Raw genomic sequence first — 14,151 nt, 5'->3', positions numbered from 1 at the left:
AATGCTGTGAACAACCTAAGAAGAGAGGTGTCTGTTACATCATCAAGCACAGGAGGTGGCACTGGTTACGAAGATAAGGTTTCAAAGTCTCATCCCAAGTATATTCCACCCCCAAGCCAGAGATATGCACGTCTGGAGCCTCTTGCAAATTAAGCCTCCTCCACATCAGTGGAACAAGGACACCAAGTTTAAAATCTTTCTATGCATTAGGACCTACTCAACAAGCACAGAACCTGTACTTAGGCTCCTGCAGAGCTGAAAGTATTTACTGTTTCCTTCCTTAAGAAAGGTTTGCACTGTCAGAAAAATAAATGGCCATAACTTGCTTATTGCATCTCCACCAACAGCCTGCCTGAATGAACCCTAACATGAAAGCTTCCCTTCCACCTGCTCCACTAGCCAGTCACACAGTGTGAAGTGGATTAAGAGGGCATTGAGTAAGACCTAGAAATCACCAACTTATAAACATGGCAGAGCAAAAACTACCAAAGTACATCAATGGAGCTTGCAAAGCAGTGCCATTTTCTTCTCAACTTGGTGCTCGAGTTCCAGAAGTCACAAATGAGAACCCTTCCTCCTTCCTGTTTTATAGCCTGATGACAGTTTCTCAGCTGCAAAGATTATTTATCAGTAATTAGAGACCAAGCTCCACAGAAACACATATTTGAAGACTTCAAGATGATCTTGTCACCATTACAAGAGAAGGGCTTAAATATGCCACAGTTCTGTGGCAGGCAGTATTTCTCTGCATTTTGTTCCAGGAAAGCACAATCCTTCTAAGAACTTTATCATGAAAATGCTGCTCCTCAGTGAATGAAAATAATATTGAAACTATGAAATGTTACTTTTCAGACCTTAACAAAAAAGTTACCTATAAATACTTAACATTGAAAGGAAGCATTAAGCAAGTCTCCAGAGGCTAATTAGCCTGTCACCAAGCGATGCACGCTGTTTAAACAGAAAATCTGGGGAAAAGGAAACCCACTTTGAATGTACACTTTCAAACCATTTTTCAGAATGTTATCACAAAGTATTATACAGCATGATTAGGTACTCTTAGCCCTTCAAATCTTTACGACTAATAAAAGGAAGGTAGTTAAAAACATGCCAAGTTTTCAAAAGTCATTCAGCAGGCCCAGTGAATCCTCACCTCAAGTGAGATGCTTAATGAGCCCCATCTGCAAAATGAGAGGGTACAGCTTCAAAAATAAAACAATTTTCAAAAATGAAAATTACCTTTATTTTTCACTTTGATACCCATAGGACTACAATGGTTCAACAAGGTAAATGTAACAGTTATACAAAACATATGTAAATATTTACAGACTTAACTGTACAAAATAATTTAAAGTTTACAAAAGTTTCATGCAATCTCTGTTGACTGACACAGTCTAGGAAATCTCCCTGGAGAAGCATATAGAATCTTTAAATTTCTTTATTTATTTAATGGTTCAAAAAAAGGATGCTGCAAGGCTTCATCAAGAGTAATTCTTTTGGCGGGATCATATTCCAGCATCCTGCGAACAAGGTCAAACAGACTCTGATGGTCTGTGTCTTGGCAATGCATGAATTCCTGAAGGAAAAAAAGGAAGTGTTTTAGAAAGACCTTTCACAACTGCAAATATAACAGCACCATAAAAATGTTGTGTCATACCTTTAAAGGCTTACAGCGTCTCCTAACGTATCGCCCTGCAGAACTGTGTTCATCCCAGTCCAATTGGTCATGACGAAAATAATGCTTTCTGCATGACAAGGAAAATAATTTTAAGATACTGTCAATGTGTAAAGTCAATGTGGCAGACGCTTTTCTAAGTAGTTTTGAAACACCATAAAAGTTTTCCTGCATATCCTTGTGCATTTAGGAGCTAACATCTCTTCTAGCTAATAGTTATTCACAGAGACATGTTGCTTTTTATTACCATTGTCACAATATTTAGAAAACAGGCCCTGCAGTATTCCAATCAACAAAATCACTGAAAACAGTTTCCATTACTAACATTTAAAGAGATGGATGCTTTAAGATAAAAACTTGGTCTCTTCTGCTAGTAATAAAAGACAGCTTGTCAATCAACCTCTGATAAGAATTTCTTATAAAGTCTGCAGAGTTTAAGTGGTTAGCAACTATTTAACAAAACCAGGTTATTCCCAAATGTCTTTAAATTGTGTCTAATACTGTTCTGGTGACTATACCAAATTCAGCTTTACAGTCTTAAGAATAATCATACTCAGTTTCTGTTCAAGAAGCTGGCAACTTTGGTTGCTGGCAACTCAGACTACAACCAGAAAAGAAGACTATTGTCAACTGTTTAATTCATTTAAATGTGACACCATTTCTTGCAACACACTAATTAATAGGTAACAAGAAGCGTGGAAGTCTCTTTGTTATCTTTAGAAGCTCACAACTAACAATGGAAACTTTAAAATTTCTCTTATAATAGGAAAATATTAGGCATTTTACTCCTATAATGAAGTTACCTGGATTTCTTGATCATATGAGTTGGCAGAGGCCCTAGTATTCTTTCCATCATGGCCAAGTGTTCCTTACTATCATGTGTCTGTGTGGAAAAAGCAATGAACTCACTTATCACATTTTTCTATTCTCAGGCAGTTGGTAACAACACTCATCTACAAACAAGACATCTGCTGGAATACCATCACAGTATCTTTATACATTATCACCATAAATTACCAATAGATTATGCAATGCAGCTCATTACATAGCACTTCACACAGTTAAGACGACCCCCAAACAGCAGAGTTCATAAAGCAAAGTTTGTACGAGTATGTTTTCTTTACTCCTAATTCCAGCGGTATCTTCAGACTTTCGGCAGGCTTCATCATCCCAAAAGCCAGAACAGATATATTAAAATAGTCTGAAGGAGATATTCAAGAGACCACATTTTCATATATGCATGCTGTCTTTACAATCTCATCCATGTTATGCTGAAAAAGCCTGTAAAGCTATGCCTTTTACAGCAACAGTTAAGTACATGTCACTGAAAGGTCACTAAAACATTCAAAATCAGTAGCCTGTAACGAAAACATTCAATTTAACTTTATGTACATACCTGAAATACTGTAAATCCTAGGTAATACTCAATTAGAATACAACCAATACTCCAAACATCACAAGGCTGCGACCATCCCAGTGCTGCAAAATAAGCCAAGTTTGTGTTTTACTTTTTAGTATCTTTTCAAAACTTGTAATCCACAAAGCATATTCCCACTTTCCATGCATTACTGATGCCCATCTTCCTGTCTACACCTCTCCTCAAATCTCGGCAGGAGAGGAACATGTATGGACTCTAAAATACTTTAGAATGTTTTAGAGTATTTATTTTATTGTTTACTCTTAAGAATTCTAACATCACCATCTATGGAAGATGACTGAATTATCAGAGCCACAAGCAACTGTTCCAGTTTATGAAGTAAAGCCAGCTGAATTAATTGTAATTAACTGTCAGAAGGTTTAGAACTCTTTACTCACCTAAAATAACCTCAGGAGCTCTATAGTGTCTTGTAGACACTAATGTGCTGTGATGCTCATCATCAAAAGTTGCACTTCCAAAATCAACAACTTTGATGTCTGTGTTCTTCAAAGTACGCTCATCTCGCTTCTGTAGGAAAATTGAAATACTATTTGTTAGTATTTTTTAAAAGTATGGTTAGGCAGAAGGTATTAATCACATTATCTTGTCTTCAAAATACCAGTTAACATAAAACACTAAAAATTAAACCTATGTAACAAAACACTCCTTCCAAATATATACATTCCTATTCAGCTCCAGCTTCAAGAAAGAGAAGCCAGTAACAAAGGGATTTAATCTGAATTTAGACCTCTCCCACAGTAACAGAGCTCCTTTTTTGTGAACCTTCAAGTTAACTTGAGTTAATTACATCTGTCTTGTTTTTTATTATCCATTGTTACATACACTCATTTACGTAATTTTAACTTTAAAATAAAAATAAAACCAAGCTCTATGCATAAACTAGATGCACTGAAGTCCATATTGCTTTTCTGTCTCCATAAAGTTTTCATAGTTTGAAAAAAGAGCAGCAACATGAAAAGAAATCTGTATTTCTGCCAGTGCTAGAAGTCATTTGTACCACAAGTTCTTATCCTAATGCTATGTTTTCGTTTGCTTAGACTTAAAAGGAAGATACTCATAAAGAACAGTTCTATTCATGGCCCACACCAATTAGAACTCTGCCCAATGATCGACATCCCATGTTTACAATAAATAGAAAATTCATTTTAGCTACTAATCCAAGGACTGTAAAACTGACAGGCACGTCAGACTCCACGGCGATCAGACAGAAAGCAAGATCTGACATTTCTCTCAAAACACAGGAATGCTATAAATGCTATAAAGGGATTCCACAATGGTTTAAGAAATATGAAGGAAAAAACCTGGCTAAATTCAAAACCATTAACCCAATTCTCCCTGTGAATACCAGAACTTCATTAAACAGAAAATAACTCAACTAGTCATTAGATGAAAGTTTCATCTGACTTAGAGCAAAGTTACTCAGCAGAAAGTTAGTACATCTCAAAAAGCACCGAAGAAAATTCTAGTAAACATAATCACTTAACCTTTCTACACTTTTTTTTTTTTTTTTAAAGAGAAGTTCAGATGTAAACAGAAATAGCCTAATTCAAGTTGGGAGAAACAAAGAACAAACTTACCATTTTGGCATTGTACTTCACTATGTAATCAGACTCCACAAACAAGATATTTTCAGGCTTTAAATCTGTATGGGTTAGTTTATTATGGTGCAAAACTACAAGGCAAAAAAAAAAACAGTATTCCATATTAACACATTGATTTCCTAAACAGGAAAAAGAACATATTTGATAAACTTAAGCTTTACTCACAGTTTATAGACTGGCAAATTTGATAAGCCATATTTCTAATGTCATTAATATGAAATGGTAGAAAGCTGTTTTCCTTAATAAAGTCGTAAGTACTAAGTCCCAGTAGCTCAAAAACGATGCAAACATGGCCATGATGATCAAACCATTCCAGCATCTGGACGCAGCGGCTTAAAAAAGAGAAAAAACATAACAAATGAAAACTCAACTTACTGAGTAATTATATTCTGCAAATCCTTAGTATGCTGATTGTTCTAATTCCATACTTACAAATTGCTGCTTGGATCCATGTTGTTTAAGTGTTCCAAAACCTGTATTTCTGAACGTGCTGCTTCCCGGTATCTACCAACATTTTTCACAATTTTAACTGCTACATGCATTCCTCTCCTTTAAAAGAAAGTAAAGCGTCATAAACTGAATCAATTATTGTCAAATACCTACAACCCCAAAGCAGCTCAGCTTTAAGAAAAGAAACACAGAAGATTAAAGGTCATAGAGAATTATGAGTTGGATTAAGTGAATCTGACTTAAGCACACTGAACTTAATCAGAACTGTTGTTACAAAAAAAAGGCAGTATCAATGTTTCCTTTGACAAATACTCATAGTATATGCTAAATTAACTACTTCTCAGTCTGATTATTTCATCTAAGGTAGAATAAACATCAAGAATCCACCTGCAAGATGATTAAAAAAAATTACCCAAGTTCTCATTCGAGGAAAGTACTGCAAAAATGCATCATTTTTTTCCTTCAATTTGCACAACTTGCTCTGGCTTTTTTCAAGCACTCCTACAGAACCATGGGAATTTAGTAACTTCTGAAGTTTAGGTTCTGAGTATTTTGTACTAGTAAAAACTGACCTGCACTCAGTGTAACATTACAACTGTAAGGCTATTACTTAAATGGAACACAGATGCACACAGTTCATTCTACGCATTCACTGATAGACAATTTTTAATTGTTTCTGTATTTTGATTCTCATGACTTAAGAACGTCTCCTCTCACAACACAGGCAGATTACATCTATTTAGTAAATGGTACTTTGCACCATGCAGTTATACACCTTGTACAGAGACAAAAAAGTATAGACATAAAAGGTTTGGTTTTGGAAGAAACCCTCTCTAGCACATGTTTTTCCAACATAAACACGGTCAAGGAAGTTTATTGTTAAAGATTAGATTCTCAAAAGCTTAGAGGAAAAACAAAGTAACCAAAACTATTTCTCTATACCTCATCTTGTATAAAGTCAATACCACGCAAGGGCCTTTCATTGGAGCAATAGAAAAAAATAGAAACATTTATAGTACTGGAAGAGATGACTGAAGAACCTCAAAACCAACCAGAAACAGACTGGTATCACCCGAAAATCCTTCAAAATTTCCAGCCAGAAGTAAGCAAACAACAAGGTAGCTCTCAAAAACAGTTTAACTCCTTTCTTAACTATAATGCAACACTTTATTTGAACTCTAATTTCCTTCTGAAGAAAACATCCCCGAACTTTAATTTCTGAGCTAAGGAGCCTCCTTTGTCATGAGATCCACTTATAAAAATAACCAAAACTTACATATCATGATCTATGCATTCCACTACTTTTCCAAAAGCTCCTTCTCCTAAAGTTGCAACAATTTCATCTAAAAAGAACAAACATAAGTTAGAATTATGTAACTGCTTAAAAAATAATTAATATTATTAATGTAGATTTAAAAACGTGCCATTACAAAAGCATAATTACTTTAAATCTCAGCATCTGAATGCATTACTTTATTGGACAGGTGTCATGAAAACAGTTAGCTAAAAAACTATCTCTTGTTCTAATCTCAAGATTCAAATTCATTTACTAATTGGAACTTTTTGAACACAGTATTTAAATTCTACAGAAAAGAAGATATGCAAAAAACAAAAAAAGCACAAAAAAAAAGAACAAAAAGAGCAATGAAGATCTCTTTAGCCCCCCTCCTCTGACATACTATTCTAAACAGATTTTTTGCTGAACAGTTTTTAAAAAGTGTTGAAAAATGTTCTATACATCTTGCTCTCAGAATGTCTCCGCTTTCACAGATCAGGTGACCCTCCTCATCATCCTCTACACTCCTGGATCTTTTCCTTCGGTGACTCTTCTGGAAACGGCACCAAGATCGTCCAGTCAATCAATATCAATCACAGTGAATTCAGGTCAGAATACGCAATTCATTCAGCGGGGAGATATTCAGGCATTCAGTTACACACGGCCACGAACAGTTGGCAGGAGCAATTTCAAATTCAGTCCCCAGAAATTCACAGGGCACAGTTTATGTTACAGAAGAAAAACATGGCAAGGAACAGATTTTCAGATAAATACTTAAAAGTGATAAAGCAACAGAAAAAACAACACAATTTTGCTTCTCAAACAGCAGTTTAACTGAAGACAGATTAAGAACGCAACATCACTATTTCTAATACTTTGCTAGCAAACAGCCAAAAACAGTACTTATATTTACATATCTAAACTTACAGTCAGGTGAAATGTTTCTATTTTTAAAACATATTCGTCATGTAATATAAATACAAAACACTACTGAGTAATTTTACTTCCCTCGTGTTTAGAGAGAAGAAAAATTACGCCGAGGTCCTTAATTTGCTGTATAAGCTAATATAACTTGCTGTTTCTTCTGCAGAAATGTGACATAAAACACCTGGAATATGTATCAGTGGGCATCATGCCAATAATGAGAAATTGAGAGAGCATGCCTTCAAAGGCAGCAAGCACCAAACTTATCCCATCTTCAGTAAAATATTAGCTGCCATTAGCCAGGTACATGACTTATCAAAGTTTTCTGGAATCAGGTATAGAATTGTTCTTATCAATTTACCAGACATGCATATTTCATACCTCCGATTAAGTTAACATTAAAAGGGCATGCCACTTCAATTACTTTAGTAATAGGATGGATGACATCTCACAGTCTACCCTCAAAAACATAGTTCACTATGCTGCAAAACTAAAAAGTGATAACTGTACTTTGAAATAGGATAGTTACTTGTCTTCAATTTCAAGATACCATTTTTCAGAGTAATCCCAGTGATCTTAACTATCAGCCACCTATGTTCCCAGTGTATAACTAGTACTGATGATAACCCCACCCCCCACCCAACTCTGATCCAAAAGTCTCAACAAAGAACATACTCATATGCTCATAAATGGACTCAGCTACAAGCCCTTTTTAATAATATACTACCTCTTAAAAGTACTGTGACCAGGAATTGAAGTTCTAGTGCTCACTTAAGAAGTCTATTATCACTAATTCATTAATAATAAAGTTAAAAATTGCTCATACCGAATGTGATTGGTGACTGGAGCAATGATGCCTCTTATGCTTCCTTTTATGACTACTTTTCCTGCTCCGACCAGAGGATTTGCTATAGTGATGATGGTGACTCTTTTCATAGTCTCTGTGATAATGCCTGTGGTCATATACTTCACAGAAGTCATTTCTGTATTCCTCAACATATCTCCGGTCATGATGGTCTCTTTCATTTATGGCTCTATCGTCCAAATAATGACTGAAAATATATTTTAAGTGAATGTTCTCCACTTCAAAAACTTGAGGTTCCAACAAGATAAGCGACTTGAGCTGAGTTACATACCATCTGTCTTTACATCAAGAATGTTTTCTAATTGACTCCCTCCCCAAAAACAGAGGAGCTTTTGATGTTACTTTATTATGAATATAACAACATTGTCAGTCTCAAATACACAGCAGTCATCCACATGAACAACATATGATCTGTCCACAGTTTGCATAGTAAGAAACTCAGACTCAAAAAGGAAAAACAGTTCCTAAAATATACTGAGGAACTCAACTACAATCTCCAAAGCCACAGGATAAATCGCTCTCAATATCACAATAATCCCCTTCTATGGCTCCAAAGCTCAAAGTGAAAAACAAAACCTGGAGACTGAGAGAAGTAGCATTGTTCTTAGTGTTCTGCATTAAACATTAAAAACCTCAGAGAATATCTGGATCAAGGATCTTCCGCACATTAAAGAGAACCCTTTAAGAAAGCTGCTGAGGCAAAGAGCCCCCATCATGCTATACACCTACCCCTTCCAGCATTTTATAAGCATAAATAATTCCATGGGATCTTCTTCTCAAGGAAAAAAACAGAAAAACACATCCTTCCAGTGAAAGTAGTATGAGAGAAAAAGCAAACCACCTCCAAGTTATTAAGAGAAACTCATACTCACCACTGTATTAAATGATTAAACAAACCTTCTCTTCCTTTCGTTCACATTAAGTAAATGAAAATGTATACTTTAACTTGAAATTTAATATTGAATGTATTGAATACCAATACTTAACTGACAACAGTGAAACAAGCTAGTAACATTTACTTGTTTTTATTAAAGAATTTCTATTTAATGGTCTAGGTACTGTTTTAACAAAACCAGTTATCTCTTAAGTTTGTCTTAATGAGCCAAATCTTAACAAATTGCCAGCTTTGGGCACTCAAAACCTCATTCTGAAATCATATTTGTTCTAGATACGATAAGAAACATTAGTGCTACTCAGTTCAGAGTATTATACCTTTCTGAAATAGGATTTGGTTTATAGTGCTTGCTTTCCTGTCCACTGCTGTGGGACCTTTTCCTCCGTTTATGGTTGCTACTGTGCTTTCTTTGATCCCAACTCTTCCTGTCGTCCCATTCCGGACAATGAGATTGTTTTGAATGCCGCATCTGCCACTAAAGAAAAATCAACAAAAACACAAAAAAAGACAGAATGATTACACTGGTATTTGTACGCTGAGTCCACTTCTGTAGTTTGATCAAATATGACACAACTAGAAAGAAGCATTTCTTCAAATAATTATTTTTCCTCAGCTTTCCTCACCACATTATTTTGGCTTCAGGTGAGTGGACAGTTTTCTCATCCTAACACTGCAACGCTGTTACGAAACACAAGGCAAGATTAAATAGGCCAACTCATCTTCACTTAATAACTTCAAACATGTCATTAAAGCCTGTTTTAAGTAAACTCTCAAGTGACTAAACAGAATAATTTCCAATCTTCAAATATCCTCTCTGACAAAACCTATATTGTACATAAGTTACTTCAAGGAAGTAAAATCTAAAAATTCCTCTTACAGATCGATTTACAGACACATTTAAAGTTTTAGCAACAACCACAGTGACCTCTGATAAATTAACAAATAACTCTGTAGTACTATGAGCCATAGTTTTGAACCCTATTAGCATACAAGTATGTGGGTGCTTATTTGCCAGAGATAAAACCCACCAGCTTCCGTTGCTGGATGTTATAAGCAGGAATTCCGTGTTCAAACGGATACATGCACAACTGGGGGAAAAAAAAAAAAAAAGTAAAATAAAGCATAGCTGCAGATTTAAGAGTATAACAAAACCAACCATTATTTGTTTACTCTTGTTTGGTAGTTTTTGGAAATAAGAGTAATATTACATGTCTATTCAGTATATTCTGAAGAAGGAACTAACACAGGACAAGAAAAACTTTCCCTAGTAAGTGGTGATAGCAAGAAAAGTAGTTTAGAAACAAAGATAGCATTTAAAAAAAATCATGATTCTGTAAACTGACACAGAACAATGTCAGTTGTCTCTAGATCAACTGGAGAAAGTAAGAGAGAAGCTTTTAGAGCATGTAAATAGCAAGCCTCTTCTGAAAAAGTTTTTCTGATACTTTTGTAGTATTTGTGACAGGCTGGCAGTTTAAAAAAAAACACACTACAAAACACACAACAGACACCTGTACCTTTTTTTTTTTTTTTTTTTTTTTTTACAGAAACCAGTTTTTAAAATACAAATACAATGTAAACATAGTGGCAAACTATGCAAAAATAAGTGACTGGTATAACCTTTGAGTCAGTCACGCTCTAGGTCTCGCAAAAATCTTCTTCACTTACAATAATTAATAAGAAATAAAAAAATATACTAATGTGTTGAACGACAAACAAAAATTCCTGAAGGAAAAAGACAAAAATCTACTACTGTTTCATTTACATGCCTGAATTTCTCCTCTTCTTACTCAGCTCCAAAGCCATTTTCAACCTACATAACTCGAATTATGAAATACACTCACATTTCAATTATTCTACTTGTGAGGTGAAGAGTTCCCCCCACACACTCTGTTACAGGTGAACTGACAATTTCACTTATGATTGCCTTTCCCCCTCCCATTTGGCAGAAGGCAGGCTGCAATAATGCTGTAGAGTGGACAAATATCTAACTAAAATCACCATTAAAGCATCCTGCAGAAGGGGACTTGGGGGTGGAGAGATGTATATTTGGCACAGGAAATTGGAGGAAAGGTTTAGCTTTTAACTGCTGCTTACCTACACTCAAGTACTCAGAATTACTGAAATCAAGATGGAAGTCATATGTTCTGTCCCTAAATGAGACAAGTTAATGTAAATAAGGAGGAAATTGTTAGAATAGGTCTCTGTGAGTCTCAAAATGGCTACAACCCGTTTCACAGTAGGAGCCACTTTAAGATTTTTTACTATTATGCACTCCCTCTAAATAAATGCACTGAAACACTTATGCAATACTGACAGCTGACATGAACGTATGCATTCCTATACAGCATCTGGTCCTAATCTGTACCACAGGCCGTTTTCACTCCCACATTTTGCCATAAGGTTTCTCAAACAGGAACCACTGATCTTTTGTAAAAGATCCACGTATAAAGCGCCTCAGGAAGGCCCCAAAAGTCCGCCATAAGCTGCCTACACAGCAGGTTCTAAATGTCTCTCCTTGAAAACTTGGCAGGTTGCACAGATCAGAGGAGGTCAAAGGCTTATTCCTTTGAGATGACCAAAGTTCACCAGGTCGGGCCGATCTGAGCGTCCAGGGGACCGACATGCAGGAGCATGTCCCACAGGAGACACCCACTGCCCCAACCCACCAAGTCCCCTTCCCCTCCTGTGTTCCCTCGGGAGGCCTCTGGAGCCGTGGGGGGGGCGGGAAGGGCCCGTCTCTGCTGCCATCTGGGCAGGCGCCAGACACCTCGGTGCAGGGGGGGCTGAATAACCGAGGTGGGCGGCCGCTTCGTCCCTCTGCCCCCCGTCCAAAGCACCCACCGCACCCAAGGCCCCAGCCCAGACCCCCCAGTCCCCACTCGCACCCCCACAGGCCCTCTCCACCACACGAGACTCTGACCAGGGGGGTCCTGCACGGAGGATCTCTCCCCCACCTTAAGGCCTCCCCAACCAACCCGTCACGGAAGGCTCTATGCTCACCCTGTTCCCCGGGCCGCGGAGGCGACGCGAGCAGCCCTCCTCAACCAACTCTCTGCGCCCCCTCCGCTTCCCCGCTGCTTCGGCCCCCTGGAAAAATAACGGAAAGAAGAAAAATAAAAGATCCAGAGGAAGAAGGCTACCTCCACCACTTACAGCTGAAAAAAAAAAAGGCGAGCGATCCCCGTGTCCGCCCTGCGCACACAAACAAAATGGCGGCCGCTGCCGAGCGCGGAGAAACCGCTTCCTCCCGGCTCGTTCTCTCCGTCTCGTGGCTCCTGTGCGTTGTGACGTCAGACGCACGGAGCAACGGGCGGACGTAGGACAAAGGCCGCCCCCTAGCGGAGGTGGGGGTGGGGGAATGGGGTTCTCTCCGCCCAGCCCTGCCCACTCCCTTCGGGCTGGCTTTTCCCGGCGCCCATCTCGGGGGAAGCCTCCAAGGAATCGAGGGCCTGCGGGCTTGGGACCGAAATTCACGTGGGGGTTCAAGCAGTGAGCCCGGGCTCAAAGGCGACCACCGAGCTGTGGGGCTGCCCGCTCTGGTGTGGGGTGTTTCCTAATCGAACGGTCCAGTAATCACACTGCCAGTTAATTGCTCTCAATTAATTCATCGAGTGTGTTTAAAAGATGTGGTGTCCAGGCTGATCCCACCGCTAGGCCTGGCTTCAAGCTCGCTCAGGTTGAGCCCAGGGAGGGGTCATTCCTGCGTGATGCTGACAGCAAATAAAACTAATAAAATTGATTATCTACCCAAGTCTGCAAGTTTTTTTGTTTTGAACTTTTTTGAAGAAGAAAAATGGTAATATAAAGGTTGTACCACCTTCACATCAAATATACATAAAGAAATTTCACTGCGAAGCAAAAGCCTCACGACAAATTTTATACCAAGTAGCCTTTATAGACAGGCTGTGAAGTAGTTTCAGCTATTGCTCTTCGTGCTGAACAAAGTGCTGTCAAAAATACCTCTATAGACATTCAAAAGAAAAGCAGTATTGAAAGCAGTGAATTTTCGCTCCTGTTCAGGAGGTGGCAGTGGAGACCCAGCAGTAGAGAGATGTCAGCTGGAATTTCAGTGGTATCTCAGAGACGGAGAAAGGAGAAATTCACTGGCCATGACCAGGTTATGTAGTTCAAACAAAGCAACAGCCTCTCTAGAAATGGCCGTTTTTAAGATAGGAATAATCTGTAACAGTGAAGAATCGAATTAGAGAAATTTAATCTTTACAAAAGTGGGAAGGAAACTCATTTGAGTGCAGTTATAGCTACTTCTGCTGTCAACCCTTATGGTATTTACTGTTTTTTATATGAAATGTTTCCTTGTTTAATTAGACTTTACAACACCAAATGTGTGCTCAACTTGAGAAGAGAGTAACACACAATGCAGCCATGTTTTAGATTGCTTCGTGCAGCAAAATATGTTACAGTTCTGCATAATTATCCTGATGGGACACATTTGTGTCTGTATGAAAAGCTACATCCAACACCTTCGCTTCAAAATGCCATTTTGTATGGTCCCTCTTTCACATGCTTTACAACAGCAGGTGATCCATCCTCACAGCAGCTATTCAGGAGACGTAAATCTCATTTAGTTTTCCCATTGTTCGGATATGAAATTTAAAGCAGGGGTTGTCTGCCTTGCCCAAAGTTTCTGAAAGACTCAACGGCAGAGGCAAAAATTCCTGTCTTTCAGTACGTGCAGTGCTGTGCTTGCTTTCTGTTAATTAAAGATGTATTGGTTTTGGTTTTTCTCTCTCTGGTTAGCACATCCCATTTCTGCGAGATTTGGAGTCAGCGACACCACGTACACAGTCCAGAAGTCCTGGGTTGGTAACGGCGGGCAGAGCCAGGCTGTGCTGAATGGAAGGAACACACAGGAGCAACGTGGTGCAGATGCTTAATGTTACAAACTCTACCACTTATGCCGACACATGAGTTTCTACTCTGAGTCTCTTCCTTGTTTAAAATAATTTAAAGCTACCTGAAGCAAGGATGCCTCTTACTGAATGTGGTACTGAAATGGGACTCTCATC

At 38.2% G+C, this 14,151-nt stretch overlaps 1 protein-coding gene across 11 annotated transcripts; it reads right to left on the bottom strand.

Annotated features, from left to right (window-relative positions):
• Window positions 1-1,216: 1,216 nt before the first annotated feature.
• On the bottom strand, window positions 1,217-12,411 carry CLK4 (CDC like kinase 4). 11 transcript variants are annotated; one of them, XM_065848837.2, is made up of 15 exons: window positions 12,125-12,379; window positions 11,219-11,274; window positions 10,150-10,209; window positions 9,439-9,596; window positions 8,188-8,413; window positions 6,900-6,990; window positions 6,438-6,504; window positions 5,144-5,260; window positions 4,877-5,043; window positions 4,688-4,782; window positions 3,488-3,617; window positions 3,069-3,151; window positions 2,476-2,555; window positions 1,655-1,742; window positions 1,217-1,573 (listed from the first exon to the last, which is right to left on the bottom strand). In XM_065848837.2, exons 3-15 carry the CDS (start codon window positions 10,201-10,203, stop codon window positions 1,436-1,438), a joined length of 1,494 nt encoding a protein of 497 aa, XP_065704909.1. In that variant the 5' UTR covers window positions 10,204-10,209; window positions 11,219-11,274; window positions 12,125-12,379; the 3' UTR covers window positions 1,217-1,435. The 11 variants fall into 11 exon arrangements, with proteins under 11 accessions (XP_065704909.1, XP_065704908.1, XP_071670829.1 ...); XM_065848836.2 differs by lacking the exon at window positions 11,219-11,274; XM_071814728.1 differs by lacking the exon at window positions 11,219-11,274 and having other exon boundaries at window positions 12,278-12,341.
• Window positions 12,412-14,151: the final 1,740 nt, after the last annotated feature.

The sequence above is a fragment of the Patagioenas fasciata genome, chromosome 14 (assembly GCF_037038585.1).
Source record: "Patagioenas fasciata isolate bPatFas1 chromosome 14, bPatFas1.hap1, whole genome shotgun sequence".
Taxonomy (NCBI): domain Eukaryota; kingdom Metazoa; phylum Chordata; class Aves; order Columbiformes; family Columbidae; genus Patagioenas; species Patagioenas fasciata.
Note: the sequence above shows the minus strand (reverse complement) of the source record. Positions and strands in the feature narration are given on the sequence as shown.